The sequence below is a fragment of the Protopterus annectens genome, chromosome 8.part1, assembly GCF_019279795.1.
Source record: "Protopterus annectens isolate FY-2018-M chromosome 8.part1, PAN1.0, whole genome shotgun sequence".
NCBI classification, from domain to species: domain Eukaryota; kingdom Metazoa; phylum Chordata; order Ceratodontiformes; family Protopteridae; genus Protopterus; species Protopterus annectens.
Window position 1 is genome coordinate 338,478,571 of NC_056742.1, and position 14,428 is coordinate 338,492,998.

Genomic DNA, 14,428 nt, shown 5'->3' on the forward strand with positions numbered 1-14,428 from the left:
TTGCTCTCTGACTTGTATGGTAGCTAGCCACCTAGAACCACTGAGCTCTAAGCAGGAAAAGCCTGAATTCCTAGAAGGTAAGACCGGGAATACAGTAAGAACTAAGAGGCATATTCTTGAATGGCTGCCCTACCCATTACTTACCTCAGCCCTGCCACATCTCAACTGGCCTTTATCAGCACCCTCTTTTGTTTAAACTCCTGGTCTCATGACTATTTGTAATAAAACTATCATTGCTTGGCAGGAAAATTACAATTACAATTCAGCACAGGAGAGCCTATACTTCAGTATAGGAGAGTTAACAAGCTGTTTAACTGTCTGGAATGCTTTCCCTTCTAAGTTAAGACTTCCTGTAATGGAAACCTAAAATGCAAATGTTTATATCCAAGGGCACATTTTTTTTTTAACTACACATTGATGTCCTTAGGCAGATGTTATTATTAGCTATACATGCCCTCTAATGACTGTGCTTAGGACATTAACAATAGTGTGGATGTCAACAGCATCACGGCTATGTTTAATACCAAACATGCTAACACTGACAGCCCATCTATAGACATTTTATGAAATACTATTTATTGGCAGCATCTCAGTACCTCCTCATACACATTCCTATCCTGTTTAATGTCATTACCTTGACACTGGTGCATGTGATCTGCTAGTTATGTACCCTAATGCCTAAGCTGGCAGATGTAAATGCCTCCTTGTCAAACCTGCTCCAGATATGACTCTCTTTCAGCAGGTAGGGACTTATTAGCAGACATAAGCTTAGAACCTCTAGCCACATCAACAGAAATGTCCCAGAACTGGCCATCACTTTTTTTATGAATATTTATAATTCTCTTCACTCTCATTAAAATAAATAGTCATAATTCCTTGACACTAATGATTGAAAACTTGGTTGAACCAAAGAGCTCTCACAGGAAGAACAGCAGTGGTTTGAGTTCTTCAATGCCTAAAAAATCTAGGTAACATTTATGAGAGATGGACAGCTCTTCAACTTCTTACTTAAACTGTTTCTGCATGCCCTGAGTACAAGACGAGAAAAAGTTTGACTAAACTCTAAAAACATAATGCTACAAGATACATACCTGTTTTTTTCCATTAGAGGCTACACTGCTACGAGCTGGAGATCTTTTAGGTCCTGTAGAAAAAAAAATAAAAGTAAAAATGTACTCTTTTTCCGTCTCTTTTTTAAGCACAAACATCTTTATTAAAATATCACTTATGACATAAGTATAATACATTTATAGTAATGAAAAACAACACTGACATTTTTAGTTGCAAACATACATCACTTATAACAAAGTTATTGTCAGTCAACCATTACATAGCTCATTCAAATCCTGCCTTCTTTTAGACCTCTTCCTTCTCCAGAACGTTATTCTTAATGTAGTACCACAATTTCCATTTTTTCTATGTAATTTGCTCCTACCCTTTTCTAAAGATCCCATTTCCAGTTGTTTTATATCTGTTACTATATACACTACTTCTAGTCCAACTGGTTTAGACTGATTTCCATTTTCTAGTAATTGCTTTTTTGGCAGCCACCATAATTAGATTCAGCAAGGCCTTACTATGTCTAGGCAATTCCAATCCTGTATCATAGCTCAAAAAAATAATTTCTTTAGTTATACCAATTTGCTCACCCAGTACTTCTGATAGAGTAGTTTGCAGGTAATCTTTAAAGTCTACCATCTCATTCCACTTCCAAAAATATGTTCTCAGTTACCTCATTCTTCCCCATCACACCCTCAACATTTACTATCTATCTGAGGGAAAATTCTTTGGAGCCTACATGAGGTATAAAAATACCTATGTAAACACCTCCATAAAAAAGATCCTTATTAAAAACATGTATATTTTCAAGTGAATAAGGCCCATGTCTCAAAATACGATGCCATCTGACGATAATGAAAGTTATGTATTCACCACATTAGATCTTCATGATCTGTGTCTGCCCATTTCAAACAGGAATGGTCACTGCAGGAGACATTACTTCGGTGCCTAAAAGCCTTTCCCTCAGCTCAAGCTCCTCTCCTCATTCCCACATGCTGTCCCTCTCCTCCAGACTGATTTTACTCGAAGTAAAAATATCAACTAGAACATCTGACATACTCTACCAAAGATAATGTCTCGTGAAAGGCACTGAGTACAGTCAACTAGCAGAGCATGAAAAAGTATAATATTCTACAAAAACAGGAAGCTGAGAGTATGTTGAAGTAGATGGGCATGCAGCATGAAGATCAAACCCTATGTTGAGTACATAACTTTTGTATCTTACATAATTTAGTATGTCCACTGAAGATCATGTATTGCACCATGACAGAACACTTATGAGAATAGTGGCTGCAAAGGAAGCCATGGACCTAGAGATTACACTTGGCTTAGAACATCTTGCAAAAGTATGCAGTGAATCCCACTTTGCAGCAGCACAAATATCATTCACAGAATAACTTCTGAAAAAGATTAGAAATTTACACTTTCACTTCTGTAGAATGTGCCGTAGGTTTAGCTGGTGTATCCTAATTACTGGAGACATAAACAGTGCAGTCAGACAGCCATACGGATAAGGTAACCTTGTACATATTTTGACTCAGAATGCCTGCAGGAAAAAGACAGAGAGATGATTATCTTTATGATCTTTTGTTCTGTGCATACACAATCATGCCTGCCTGTTTAAATCCAGTTTAATGTGTAGTCACCCTTAATACAGAACTCTGAGAAGAACAGAATTTTAACAGACAGGGCAAGATTAAGGCCCTAGGCCATTTTTGCATAAAGGCTCTTAATGTAACACTGCCTTTATAGAAAATTAAGCACGGAGGGGACTTGTAGCTCCAAAATCCTTTAAGTTACTAACACCAGAATCAAAGTCTTCCAAAATAGGTACTTCAAAGCCTGCTATGATTGCAGTTCAAAAGGGAATGCCTTAATTTCTCTACCACAATTAAGATCCCACAAAGAAACAATGTGTCTTTAAAGTGTGGTCTCACTAAGAGGCCTTGCAAACTTTCTGGATGCTGAAGAAGTGTAATTCAGGATCCCTACTGAAATGTCAGTACTCCAAATGTGAAGTGCTGAAAAAAAATGCCAAAAATTCCAGGAGAACAGCGAATAACAAACATTGTTGTTCTCCTTTAAAACTTTTTGCAGGGATGAACTCTCCCCTACTTCCCTGAAATGGGGAGAAAGCTTCCCCCAGACAGTACAGTTTTGTACCTACCATAAATGTAGATGTCCGATAGGTATGCATCTGCAGTCATCACATATGGGTTGTCCTGCCTTAGGCAGCCCTTCGGTCGGCCGGATTCCAAAGTCTGGGTCCGGCGTCGGCTGAAGTCGCCCCTTCCCCGACGTCAGAGCGCCTGGGGTATAAAAGCATCAGCCGACGCCATCTTCCTCTGTTTTTCTTGCCCCAGATGCCAGGTGCCCTCTAAGGAAGGCTAAATTTGGAGAAATGCAAAATATATATATATATATCTATATATATATATATATATGTATGTATATATATATCTATATATATATATATATATATATATATATATATATATATATATATATATATATATATATATATATATATATATATATATATATATATATATCTATATATATATACATATATATATCTATATATATATATATATATATATATATATATATATATATATATATATATATATATATATATATATATCTATATATATATATCTATATATATATATCTATATATATATATATATATATATATATATATATATATATATATATATATATATATATATATATATATATATATATATATATATATATATATATATATATATATATATATATATATATATATATATATATATATATATATATATATCTATATATATATATATATATATATATATATATATATATATATATATATATATATATATATATATATATATATATACATATATATATCTATATATATATATATATATATATATATATATATATATATATATATATATATATACATATATATATATATACATATATATATATATATATATATATACATATATATACATATATATATATATACAATATATATATATATGTATATATAAAACAAATACACCATAATAGATAACCCCAGCTAGCTATGAGAGGGGAAAGTACCCAATAAATACCCAAGAGGGGAAGGAGAGAGGGTAAACCTGACTGCAGATGCATACCTATCGGACATCTACATTTATGGTAGGTACAAAACTGTACTATGTCCTTCAAGGATGCATCTGCAGTCATCACATATGGGTAGAGTACCATAGCCATACTGGGGGTGGTGGATCTATGTAAAGGATGGTGTAGCTAAAATGCCCTGCAGGACTGCCGTAGCAAAGCCTGCTCTGGATCTGGAATATAAAGGTAAATTGTAATGCTTGGAAAATGTATGCACGGAGCTCCATGTAGCAGCTTCTAAAATGTCCTTGGTAGCCACCCCTCTTAAGAAGGCTGTGGCTCTGGTGGAATGAGGTCTAATGTTAGCTGGCACAGTCTTTCTATGAAAGGAATAACAAAAACGTATGCAATTTCCTATCCATTTTGAAATTGTCTGTTTGGAAATTGCTTTTCCTTGTGCACCAGCAGCATATGCCACCAACAGCTGATCAGTTTTTCTGTAGTTTTTTTTTCTGTAGTTTTTAGTTCTGTCCAAGTAGTAGCGCATCTGTCTGTGTATGTCCAGGGTGTGCATTAGTTTCTCTCCTTTGTTTTGTGCATTTGGAAAGAAGGTAGGCAGGTGAATAGCTTGGTTTAGAGAGACCGTGGATACCACCTTTGGCATAAATGAAGGATTGGTTCTCAATGAGAGACTGTCCTGATGAAAAATAAGAAATGGCTGTACTGCCATAAGGGCCTGTAACTCAGATACTCTTCTTGCTGAGGTTATGGCCAGAAGGAAGGCGGTCTTCCAAGACAGGAACTGTAGTTCTGCAGATGCTGCTGGTTCAGAGGGAGGCAGAGTTAGTTTTTCCAACACGAAGTTAAGGTCCCAAGTAGGTACTGGAGGTTTCCTTGGAGGATTGATTTTTTTAATTCCTCTTAGAAACTGCCTTAGGAGAGGATGAGAAAAGACAGGTGGGTCAGTATTGTACTCTGCTGAAATTGCTGAAGCATGAATTTTAATGGAAGAGTAAGACAGGCCATTATGGAGCATTTCTGCCAAGTATTCAAGGATATGTGCCATGTTCATCACTGTCGCATCTAGGCCCTTTGTGGTGCTCCAAGTGTGAAATCTTTTCCATTTTGCTGAATATGCCTTTCTTGTGGAAGGCCTGCGAGCTTCCATGATGATGTCCTTCACTCTCTTGGATAGCTTATCCTGAGTAGGAGTCAAGGTATTTTCCAGGCTGTTAGTTGCAAGGTTTTCAGGTTGGAATGCAGAGTTTTGTAATTGTGCTGTGTTAGGAGAAGTGGCCATTGAGGAAGAGGCCATGGTTTCGTGCGTGACATGCTCTTTAACAGTGGGTACCAGTGCTGTCTTGGCCAGTCCGGAGCTATCAGAATCACTTTTGGCTGCTCTGTCCTGATCTTCAGTAAGACCTTGGTCATTAATGGAAGAGGTGGAAATGCATACACTGTTAGAGTTCTCCAGCTGAAAGATAGGGCGTCCACTTTCCATGCTTGTGGGTGGTATGTCCTTGAGCAGAATTTCTCCAGCTGATGATTGTGGGGGGAAGCAAAAAGATCTATGTCTGGCCTTCCCCATGACTGTGTTATCTGTAGGAAGATGTCTGGGTGCAGCATCCATTCGTGTGCATCTATGATATTTCTGCTTAAGCTGTCCGCCAGTATATTGTCCTTTCCTGGCACAAACTGGGATTGCAGCTCTATATTGAGATTCAAGGAAAGTTCCCATAGATTCACTGCCAGTCTGCAAAGAGGGTAGGAATGGGTGCCTCCTTGCTTGTTTATGTACCACATAACTGTGGTGCTGTCTGTCCTTATTAGCAGGTGGCCTTGATGCAGAAAGGGTTTGAAGGCCTCGATTGCATGGTATCACTGCCAGCATTTCCTTTTGGCTTATGTGCATGCGTAGCTCCTTTTGTGAGCATAGTCCTTGAATACATCTGCCCTCCATGTGTGCTCCCCAACCGTGGTCTGAAGCGTCCGTTGTAATGGTTTGGCTGGCTATTGGTTTGCTGAAGGGCAGACCCCTGTTCGACTGGCTTGCTTGAGTCCACCACAGAAATTCCTTTTGGAGGCATGGAATGAGTGGGATCAAAGTTTCTAAGCTGTGACTGTGCTGAGTCCATAAACTCCTTAGGTACCAGTGCAGTTTCCTCATATGCAGCCTTGCTTGTGGAATCAGAAGAATGCAAGAAGCCATGTAACCCAGGGCCTGCAGGAATTTCCTTGCAGTCAGCTGAGTTTGCCTTGTCAGATTCTTGAAGTAATGTGGTAGTTGTCTTTGTTTTTCTTCTGAGAGAAAAGCCATTTGGGTGGTTGTGTCTAGATCCGCACCCAGAAAAGTTATTCTTTGGGATGGAACAAGTCTTGATTTGTGAATGTTGACTGTATATCCCAAGGCCTGCAGTAGGCGGATGGCATAATTCAAGTCCTTTACCAAAGTTTGTTGGCTGTCCGCTTGTAAAAGGCAGTCGTCCAGATATGGGTATATTTGAATCCCCTGAAGTCTGCAGTGTGCAATTACTGATGCCAGGCATTTCGTGAATACTCTGGGCGCAGTAGATAAGCCAAAGGGCAATGCTGAGAATTGATAATGCTCTGAACCTGCAAGAAATCTGAGGTGCCTCCTGCAACTTTGTCTGATAGGGACATGCAGGTATGCCTCCTTGAGGTCTAGAGTCACCAGCCAAGACCCCTTGCCCAGCATGGGAAGGAGTTGCTGTAGAGTCAGCATTTTGAATTTTGGCACAATGAGATAAGTATTCAGTGCTGACAAGTCGAGAATAGGCCTCCATTGATTTTCTTTTCTTGGAACAAGGAATAGTCTGGAGTAAAACCCTTGGCCTTGTTCTGAAAGAGGAACCTTTTCTATAGCTTTCATTTGCATTAAGTTGGAGATATGTTTCAAAGCCTCTGCCCTTTGATTTGGTGGCAGGTCTGGCATGCCTTTTCTTTTTGGCAATGTGTGAAAATGGAACCTGTACCTTTTGTCTATTATTTGCAGTGTCCATTTGTCTCTTGTAATACTGTGCCAATTTTCTGAAAATAAGGAAAGCTTTCCACCCAAAGGTGCTTCTAATTGAGCCCTGGTTGGCGGAGTCAAAGCAAAGTCATTGAGTCTGTCCTTGTGCAGCAGTTGAAGGTCCTGCACTACCTCTCTGGTTGGGAGGCTGCCATTGATGTCCTCTGTAGGAGCCTCTAGCTTGCCCTCTACCTCTGGCACGCCTGTTCTTGCCTCTCTGGAATCTTTCTATGTCCGGAAAGGACCAATTCTTGGTAGGCCAATTTCTGCTGAATCTTGGTGGTTGGACTTGTAGAAAATCTTTGACTGTTTGTACAGATTTTGCTTTTTCCTCAAATTTCTTTAAGACCTCCTGAGCAGTGGAGCCAAATAACCTTTGCTTTTCCAGTGGAGCATCCAGAAGCTTAGCTTTAACATGGTCTGGCAGAGATTGTTCCTTCAGCCAAGCATGCCTACGTATGACTGCACCTGTCATAGCTGACCTACATGAAGCTTCCAATGCATCATAACCACACTGTAAGAAATGGTTGCTAACCTGCTGGGAGTTATGTACCAGATCCTGAAGGGATTTGCGATCTAGGGGTTCAGGAGAAGACAGTTTCTTATGCAATTCATCTAACAAATACTCTTGGTACTGTATCATATGAAATTGACAATTTAATGCCCTCATAGAAAGAGTAGCAAAAGTATACACTTTTTTACCCCATCTCTCTAAGGCCCTGGACTCCCTTTCAGAGGGGAGTGGATTTTTAGAAGTGGTAGCTGCAACCCCTTTTGGGCCCTGGGAAATAGTTTCTGGATCAGCAGAGTGGGCCTTGTAAAGAAAAAGATGCGAGTCCGGGACCCTGTAGTACCTATCGGGTTTGGCAGGGGCCGGAGGAAGAGTATCAGGGGTTATGCTAGATGCAGAAAAGTTCTTAATCTTTTCCTTGAGTCAGAGAATTCCTGGCCCTGCCATTTGAAATGCTCTCTCATAGTGTGCAGGGTCTCTCCAAAGGATAATTCTTCAGGAGGGGAGGCCGAGGGGATTGATTCCTCTGCATCTGAATCCTCGTAGGCCGAAAAAAACCTCCTCCTGGTAGTCCGAGAGAGCAGAGCCATCAGAGGCCTCCTCTGAGGAATGAGGATCAGAGGGGCTCAACCCTGGGCCTTTTGTCTAGAGGGGGTTGAGAGCCCCTAATTAAGGAGATAAGGTCCTCTGCTAAAGTTAGAATCTGTGAACTGGTAGAGGGTCCCTGAGGAGTAACCCTGGGAGGCAATTAAGAGTCCCCAACGGGGTACTTAGCTTTTGAAGTCTTCGGTAGCTGAATTACAGGAGCTGGCCGACCGGCACTTGTGAACTGCTTCTGCTTCGGGCACCACGCGGCAAGAAAGACTGAGGAAGATGGCGTCGGCTGACGCTTTTATACCCCAGGCGCTCTGACGTCGGGGAGAGGGCGACATCAGCCGACGCCGGACCCAGACTTTGGAATCCGGCTGACCGAAGGGCTGCCTGATTCAGGACAACCCATATGTGATGACTGCAGATGCATCCTTGAAGGACGTCTATACATACTAGCTCTGAGATCACCATACCTCAGAGAAAAGGGAATATTCTAAGAAATGGCCACTTTGGACTTGGTACATGAAAAGTCCACTTTTTCAGCCATACAGTTTCTGCATTTCTGGACTCAAGATATTGGATCCCGACATTTCTGATGGTTACCTGAATTAAAGTCTTGGTAAGAATTACAGATAATTGCAAGATGTACTCTAAACTAGACCCTGTCAAAAAAGTCTGTTAAGAGGTGAACAGCTAGAACTGAGGCACTGAAAGGATTGACCCTTTGTTGAGATGCTCAAAATAATTTTATCCTCTTCACTTTGTATACCTTTCTAGGATATTTTTTGGTCAGTCCACCCTGGAAGAGCATTCAGAGTCCCTGGCCATAAACAAAATTAGAAAAAAATATACATTTAGGTTGAGGAAGTAGAGATCTGGATGAGGCTTGACAGACAAATAGGAAAGCAGACCTTACTAAGGCTGCAGAAGAGGTGTTTTTTTAGCAGGTGAAACCATAACAGAAGGAAATGCACTTGTCAGGGCTAGGAGAATGACTTTGGCCATGTACAGTTTTGCTTTTGTAAGAAAATCTCATTATTAAAAGGTTTGAGGGAAGACGGAGTAAACCCAGAAGCTACTGGTGGATAAGAATCTGACCCTGTGGAGGGATAAGTGAAAAGAGGGCTGCTGTATTCTTCTACTGGATGATGATGCTAACAAGTTGCACCAGGTTTCCACCGATGGCAGAGGATCATCTGTGCCATACCCAGACTCACACACCACCACTCACAAACCATCTGAAAACATTGGCTGAACCAGTCTGCTAGACAACTGGCTTGACCAGGTCTGTGCAATCCTATCGGAAAGTGAGGAGAATTGATCACCCATTGCCACAGCCTCAGGACTTCCAAGCAGAGGGCAGGAACATGTTCCTCCCAGTGTGATGTACTTTGTCCCCTTCACATGATCGACTTTTCACAAAGTTGAAATTCATATGGCCAAGACTACATGATCGACTTTTCACAAAGTTGAAATTCATATGGCCAAGACCATATGATCGACTTTTGAAAAGCTGACCATGGGGAACCGCTATCTCCGTACAGTGCGGAATGGGAAAATTTCCCTCTTCTGCACTGTAGTGCGATCACAGAGTTGGTATATTTAAGTTACGGGAGGTGTGGGGGCACCCCCGCACGGGGGATGCAGGGGGGCATAGCCCCCCTGCTAACAGCTTTTAAGTACGTGTTGGTTGTATTTTTGTGTTTACATGTTCGGCTTTTCAAATGTCGATCACATTTTCTCGGCCATATGAAATTCGACTTTGTGAAAAGTCGATCATGTAAAGTAGACCTGATTTACCACACACAACTGAGACATTGTCAGAGTGGACAGTAAATGCACCCTCAGGAAGAAGGTCCCCCGCCCTCATATCTAGAATGTTTATACTCAAGATGACGAGTCCACATCCTTTAGACCGTCTAGGACTAATAATACTCCACACCCTACTGTAAATGCATCCATGGTGACTGCAACTATGGGGAAGGGAGGTGTGAAAGGACATCCCTTCTCTAGGCTGCCCAACTGTACCTGCCAGAGTAGATGTTTGTGACAAGCTTTTGCGAAGAACAGTTTGCATCACAGAATCTAGTTAATGAGATCCTTACATTCACAAAGCCACTGTAAGAATTTCATGTGAAACCTCTCAAAGAGAATCAAGTGGACAGCTGCTGCCAAGAGACCCAAGATATTCAAGACTAATGTGCTAACAGAGTGGGACGCTGCCGGAGAAGTTAAAAGAACCGTTGTTTTAATGGTACAAAAAATGTATAGTCATACCCTTTGGGAAAAACAAGGTACCCACAAATTACCACATAGGTGGTAATCCATTAAGTACGGAAGAGGTAATCAGGGACCTAGGGACCCAGGTTGACAGTAGCCTCTCATTTGACACTCACATTGCCAAAGTGGTTAGGAAGACCTTCTATATTGCCCACCTTATCATGAAGGGTTTCACATCTAGATCAGGAGAGGTCATTGTGCCCCTGTACTCTTCTCTTATCAGGCCAATGATTGAGTACAATGCCCCATTTGGGATGTATCTCACCCGACACCTGCAGCAGTTGGAAAGACCCCAAAAGTTCCTCACCAGGAGGATAAAGGGTCTTAAACATATGTCATACGCTGCCCGACTGAAAAAACTCCAGCTCTATTCAGCCGCATACCACCTACTCAGAGGTGATCTGTGCCTGACGTACAAGGCCATGTCCAATCCGGAATTAATGGACATGCTCCACCTCAGAAAATCCAAATCCATCAGAGCCACGAGAGCAAGAGACTTAAACCTCAACACAGGAAATAAATAGGACGTGCTGGAGGACAGATTCATAACCCAGAGGCTCCTTACACTCTGGAACAGAATCCCAGTCCATGTTAGGCAGAGCCCCTCACTGACTCTATTCAAGAGAAATCTTGACAAGTGGATGGAAGATCGTAGGTTTACCCCGGGGGTCATCTCTGTGTCACTACTAGACAGAGGCACAGTAAACTAAACCCTAAAAGGGCGTAGTATTCTCATCCTAAGGGGTGGTGAAAGCCACACACACTCTGGCTAGGCTTATAAATGCCCTAGGGCAGATAGCCTAGTATGAACCTATGAACCTATATGCTTGTCTGGAGTGAAGCATGCTAATCTTTAAATTGTGTCAAGGTGGCAGTCTTCGAATACTTGTGATTGTGATGACTCCAGCAGGGACCTCACATTTACTGGTATTCCCAAAGACAGAATCATAGGATCACATGACTTCAAAGGCAAATTAGTTACAAGACCATTTACACCTTGCCAGCACTCAACTTTTTGCTGTACTCCTTTTCTCAAGCAAAGCAGATCGGTTTTGGAGAAATTTTATGAGCAATCACCCAGATTTAATCTGAAGGATATTAGGGAGTCACTCTGCTTAATTTGCAAAGGAAGTTTGCTCCAGAGGTGATGGATAATACATTTATATTGCGAGTGTTTTATTTACGTGCTGGTAAACATTTAAGTCCCCAGCTCTTGTATTAGACTCATCTGACTTATGAAGATACAGCAGACCAAAGAGGATGGGTCCCTGACAGAAAGCATGGCATATACAACCACACAAGAATCTATAAGAAAGTGAGTAAAGTGCTTCAAGTCTTTTGTAGTAGTGCAGTGACTTTAGGCCAACAATCTTCTTAAGCATAAACCCGGACTGCTTCCAGACATTAACAGTCTAGGAAGTCCTTAAGGGATGCTGTGGCCAACTCCTAGAGGGGAGGCTACAGAATTCCGGCCACTCTGCCTCTAGGGTGGCATCAACTCAGGAAAGTACTGCAGCCTTGGGAACCTCTGTCCAAGCTTTATTCAAAGGCTGATTATTGGAATTTGTGAATCACAAATTCTTGGCAATCTTCTGGATACTAGTAAAGGTCCACTGAAGAATCAAGAAATTTTCTCAAGCAGCCATAAAGAATAGTGTAAAATGTTATCATAACCATAAATGTCCTTCTCTTCTATATGTTGCAGTATTCATCACATATGGGAGTTCGCCTCTGGCTAACTTGTACGTCCGGCCAGTATACAAAAGACTACATGCTACTGCTAGGTATGTGCGATGCCGCACATCCTCTTGCATATGTCAGTCAAAGGGACACTGGGTATGAAGCAGATGTCAGCATGCACTAACATCAGAAATGAATGCGGTCAAGCACCAGCCTGAGCCCTAGGTGAAAACATATCATCAGGAAAGACTGGCAAGCATCAGGGGGAAGGCAGGGGATTATCAGTACTGCAGCATATAGAAGAAAAGGACATCTATGGTTATAGTAAGATTTTATACAACTATTCTATGTCCTTCTGTTCATATGCTGCAGTATTCATCACATATGGGAGAATGCCAAAGCTCATGCTTGGGAAAGCTGGGGAGGAGAAGCAAAAGCTTTTTCTATAAAGCTAAGTAGCACAGCCCTAGGAAAAGCAGCCCTGGATTTGGAGATGACTGAGTTTACAATGTTTAGTGAAAGTATGAACAGAGGACCAGGTAGCCACCTCCAGGATAGAACAAGTGTCCAAGACTTTAAAGAAAGCCCCAGAAGAGGATACTGCTCTAGTGGAGTGTGCCCTCACTGGAGAAGAAAGGCTCTTATCATTGGCTGAGCAGCAGAAAGAGACAGCTTTAGAAATCCAAGAAGAAATAGTTTGCTTGGAAACCGGCTGATCCAGGGACCTTTGGAGGTAGGACACAAACAGGTGTTCAGATTTACGGACAGGGTTGGTTTTACCCAGGCAGTATCTGAACTGCCTTTACACATCCAACAAATGCAGGATTCTCTCACTTTTAGATTGAGTGAAAGGAAAAAAGGTGGGACGATTGATAGACTGGTTAAGAAAGAACTCATTGACCACCTTAGGCATAAAGGAAAGGTTGGTATACAAGAATACTCTATCCCTGTGTAAAACTGTGAAAGGGGACTAGACATCAGAGCTTGCAGGTCAGACCCTTCTAGCAGATGTAATGGCGACCAGCAAAACTGTTTTTCATGTACAATGTTGCAGGGAAGAGGAGCTTGCTGGCTCAAAATGTGTCAGCATAAGTTTCTCCAACACAAAACTGAGATCCCAAGAAGGAGAAGCTGGTTTCCTTGGTGATGTAATATGAGGGATGCCTTTTAGGAAAGTTTCATCTCTAACCTCGAGGCTAAAGGGGGTGACAGACCGACAAGAGGAGATAGCGGAGAGGCAAGCCTTCACTTGAAGAGTAGGATAAGGCCACCTTTCATCAGTTCACACAAATAGGACAAAACCACTGGAACATCCACTAACAATGGCTGTAGATCCTTCTTGCGACACCAGATGGAAAACCTTTTCCATTTGGAAACACAGGATTTCCTAAAAGTGGGTTTTCTGGCCTCCTGCAGAACTTGAAGCACATCCTCTTTAATAACTGTCTAAAGGGAATCAAAATCTTATCACCCACAGAGCCAAGTTCAGAGTTGACAGCTGTGGATGTATCAGGGTTCCCTTGTCCTGTGTGAGTTGATCCATCCTGTGGGGTAACTTGTGATGACTGCCCCTGGCTAAGTGCAGGAGAAGGGGGAACCAGTGCTGCCCTGGCAAAAAGAGAGTCAACAAGATTTTTGGTTGATCCTGCTGAATCTTCATTAGGACCTTTTCAAGGAGAGGTGAGGTGGGGGGGGGGGGTGCATACAGAAACATCCCCTTCCAGGAAAATGATGCAGCATTCACCTTCCATGCCAGGGGGTGTGGAACCCTGGCAGAAAATTTTGGAAGCAGTTTATGGGGGAGGCAAAGTGTTCGACCCGAGGAGTACCCCAACAATGGATCAGGTCCAGAAACACATCTTTGTGTAACATCCATTTGTGGGACTGGGTAATGGACCTGCTTACTGTGTCTGCCACCACATTGTGAGCTGAGGGGAAGGTAAATTGTCTGAAGGAAGACTTGACTTTGAAGGGTTAACTCCCAGGCATATAGGGCTAGTCTGCATAGGAGGTAAGACTTTGTTCCCTCCTGCTTGATGACGTACCACAGAACAGTGGTGTTGTCTGTAAACCACTTTAGCACCTCTGGAATAAGCTTGAGTTTGAAGATTTTAAAAACAAAAATCAGCTCTCATTTATTTTACGTTGATATGTTCCTTTGCCTGTGTGGG

The 14,428-nt window shown here is 41.7% G+C and overlaps 1 protein-coding gene across 2 annotated transcripts in view; it reads right to left on the reverse strand.

Annotated features, from left to right (window-relative positions):
- The window catches only part of TERF2 (telomeric repeat binding factor 2), a 984,850-nt gene that overhangs the window by 28,937 nt on the left and 941,485 nt on the right, over positions 1-14,428 (reverse strand). For both annotated transcript variants that reach the window (XM_044081913.1, XM_044081912.1), the window contains one exon: positions 1,092-1,144. In XM_044081913.1, coding sequence (XP_043937848.1) covers positions 1,092-1,144 — 53 coding nt within the window. The remainder of the gene's footprint in view (positions 1-1,091; positions 1,145-14,428) is intronic.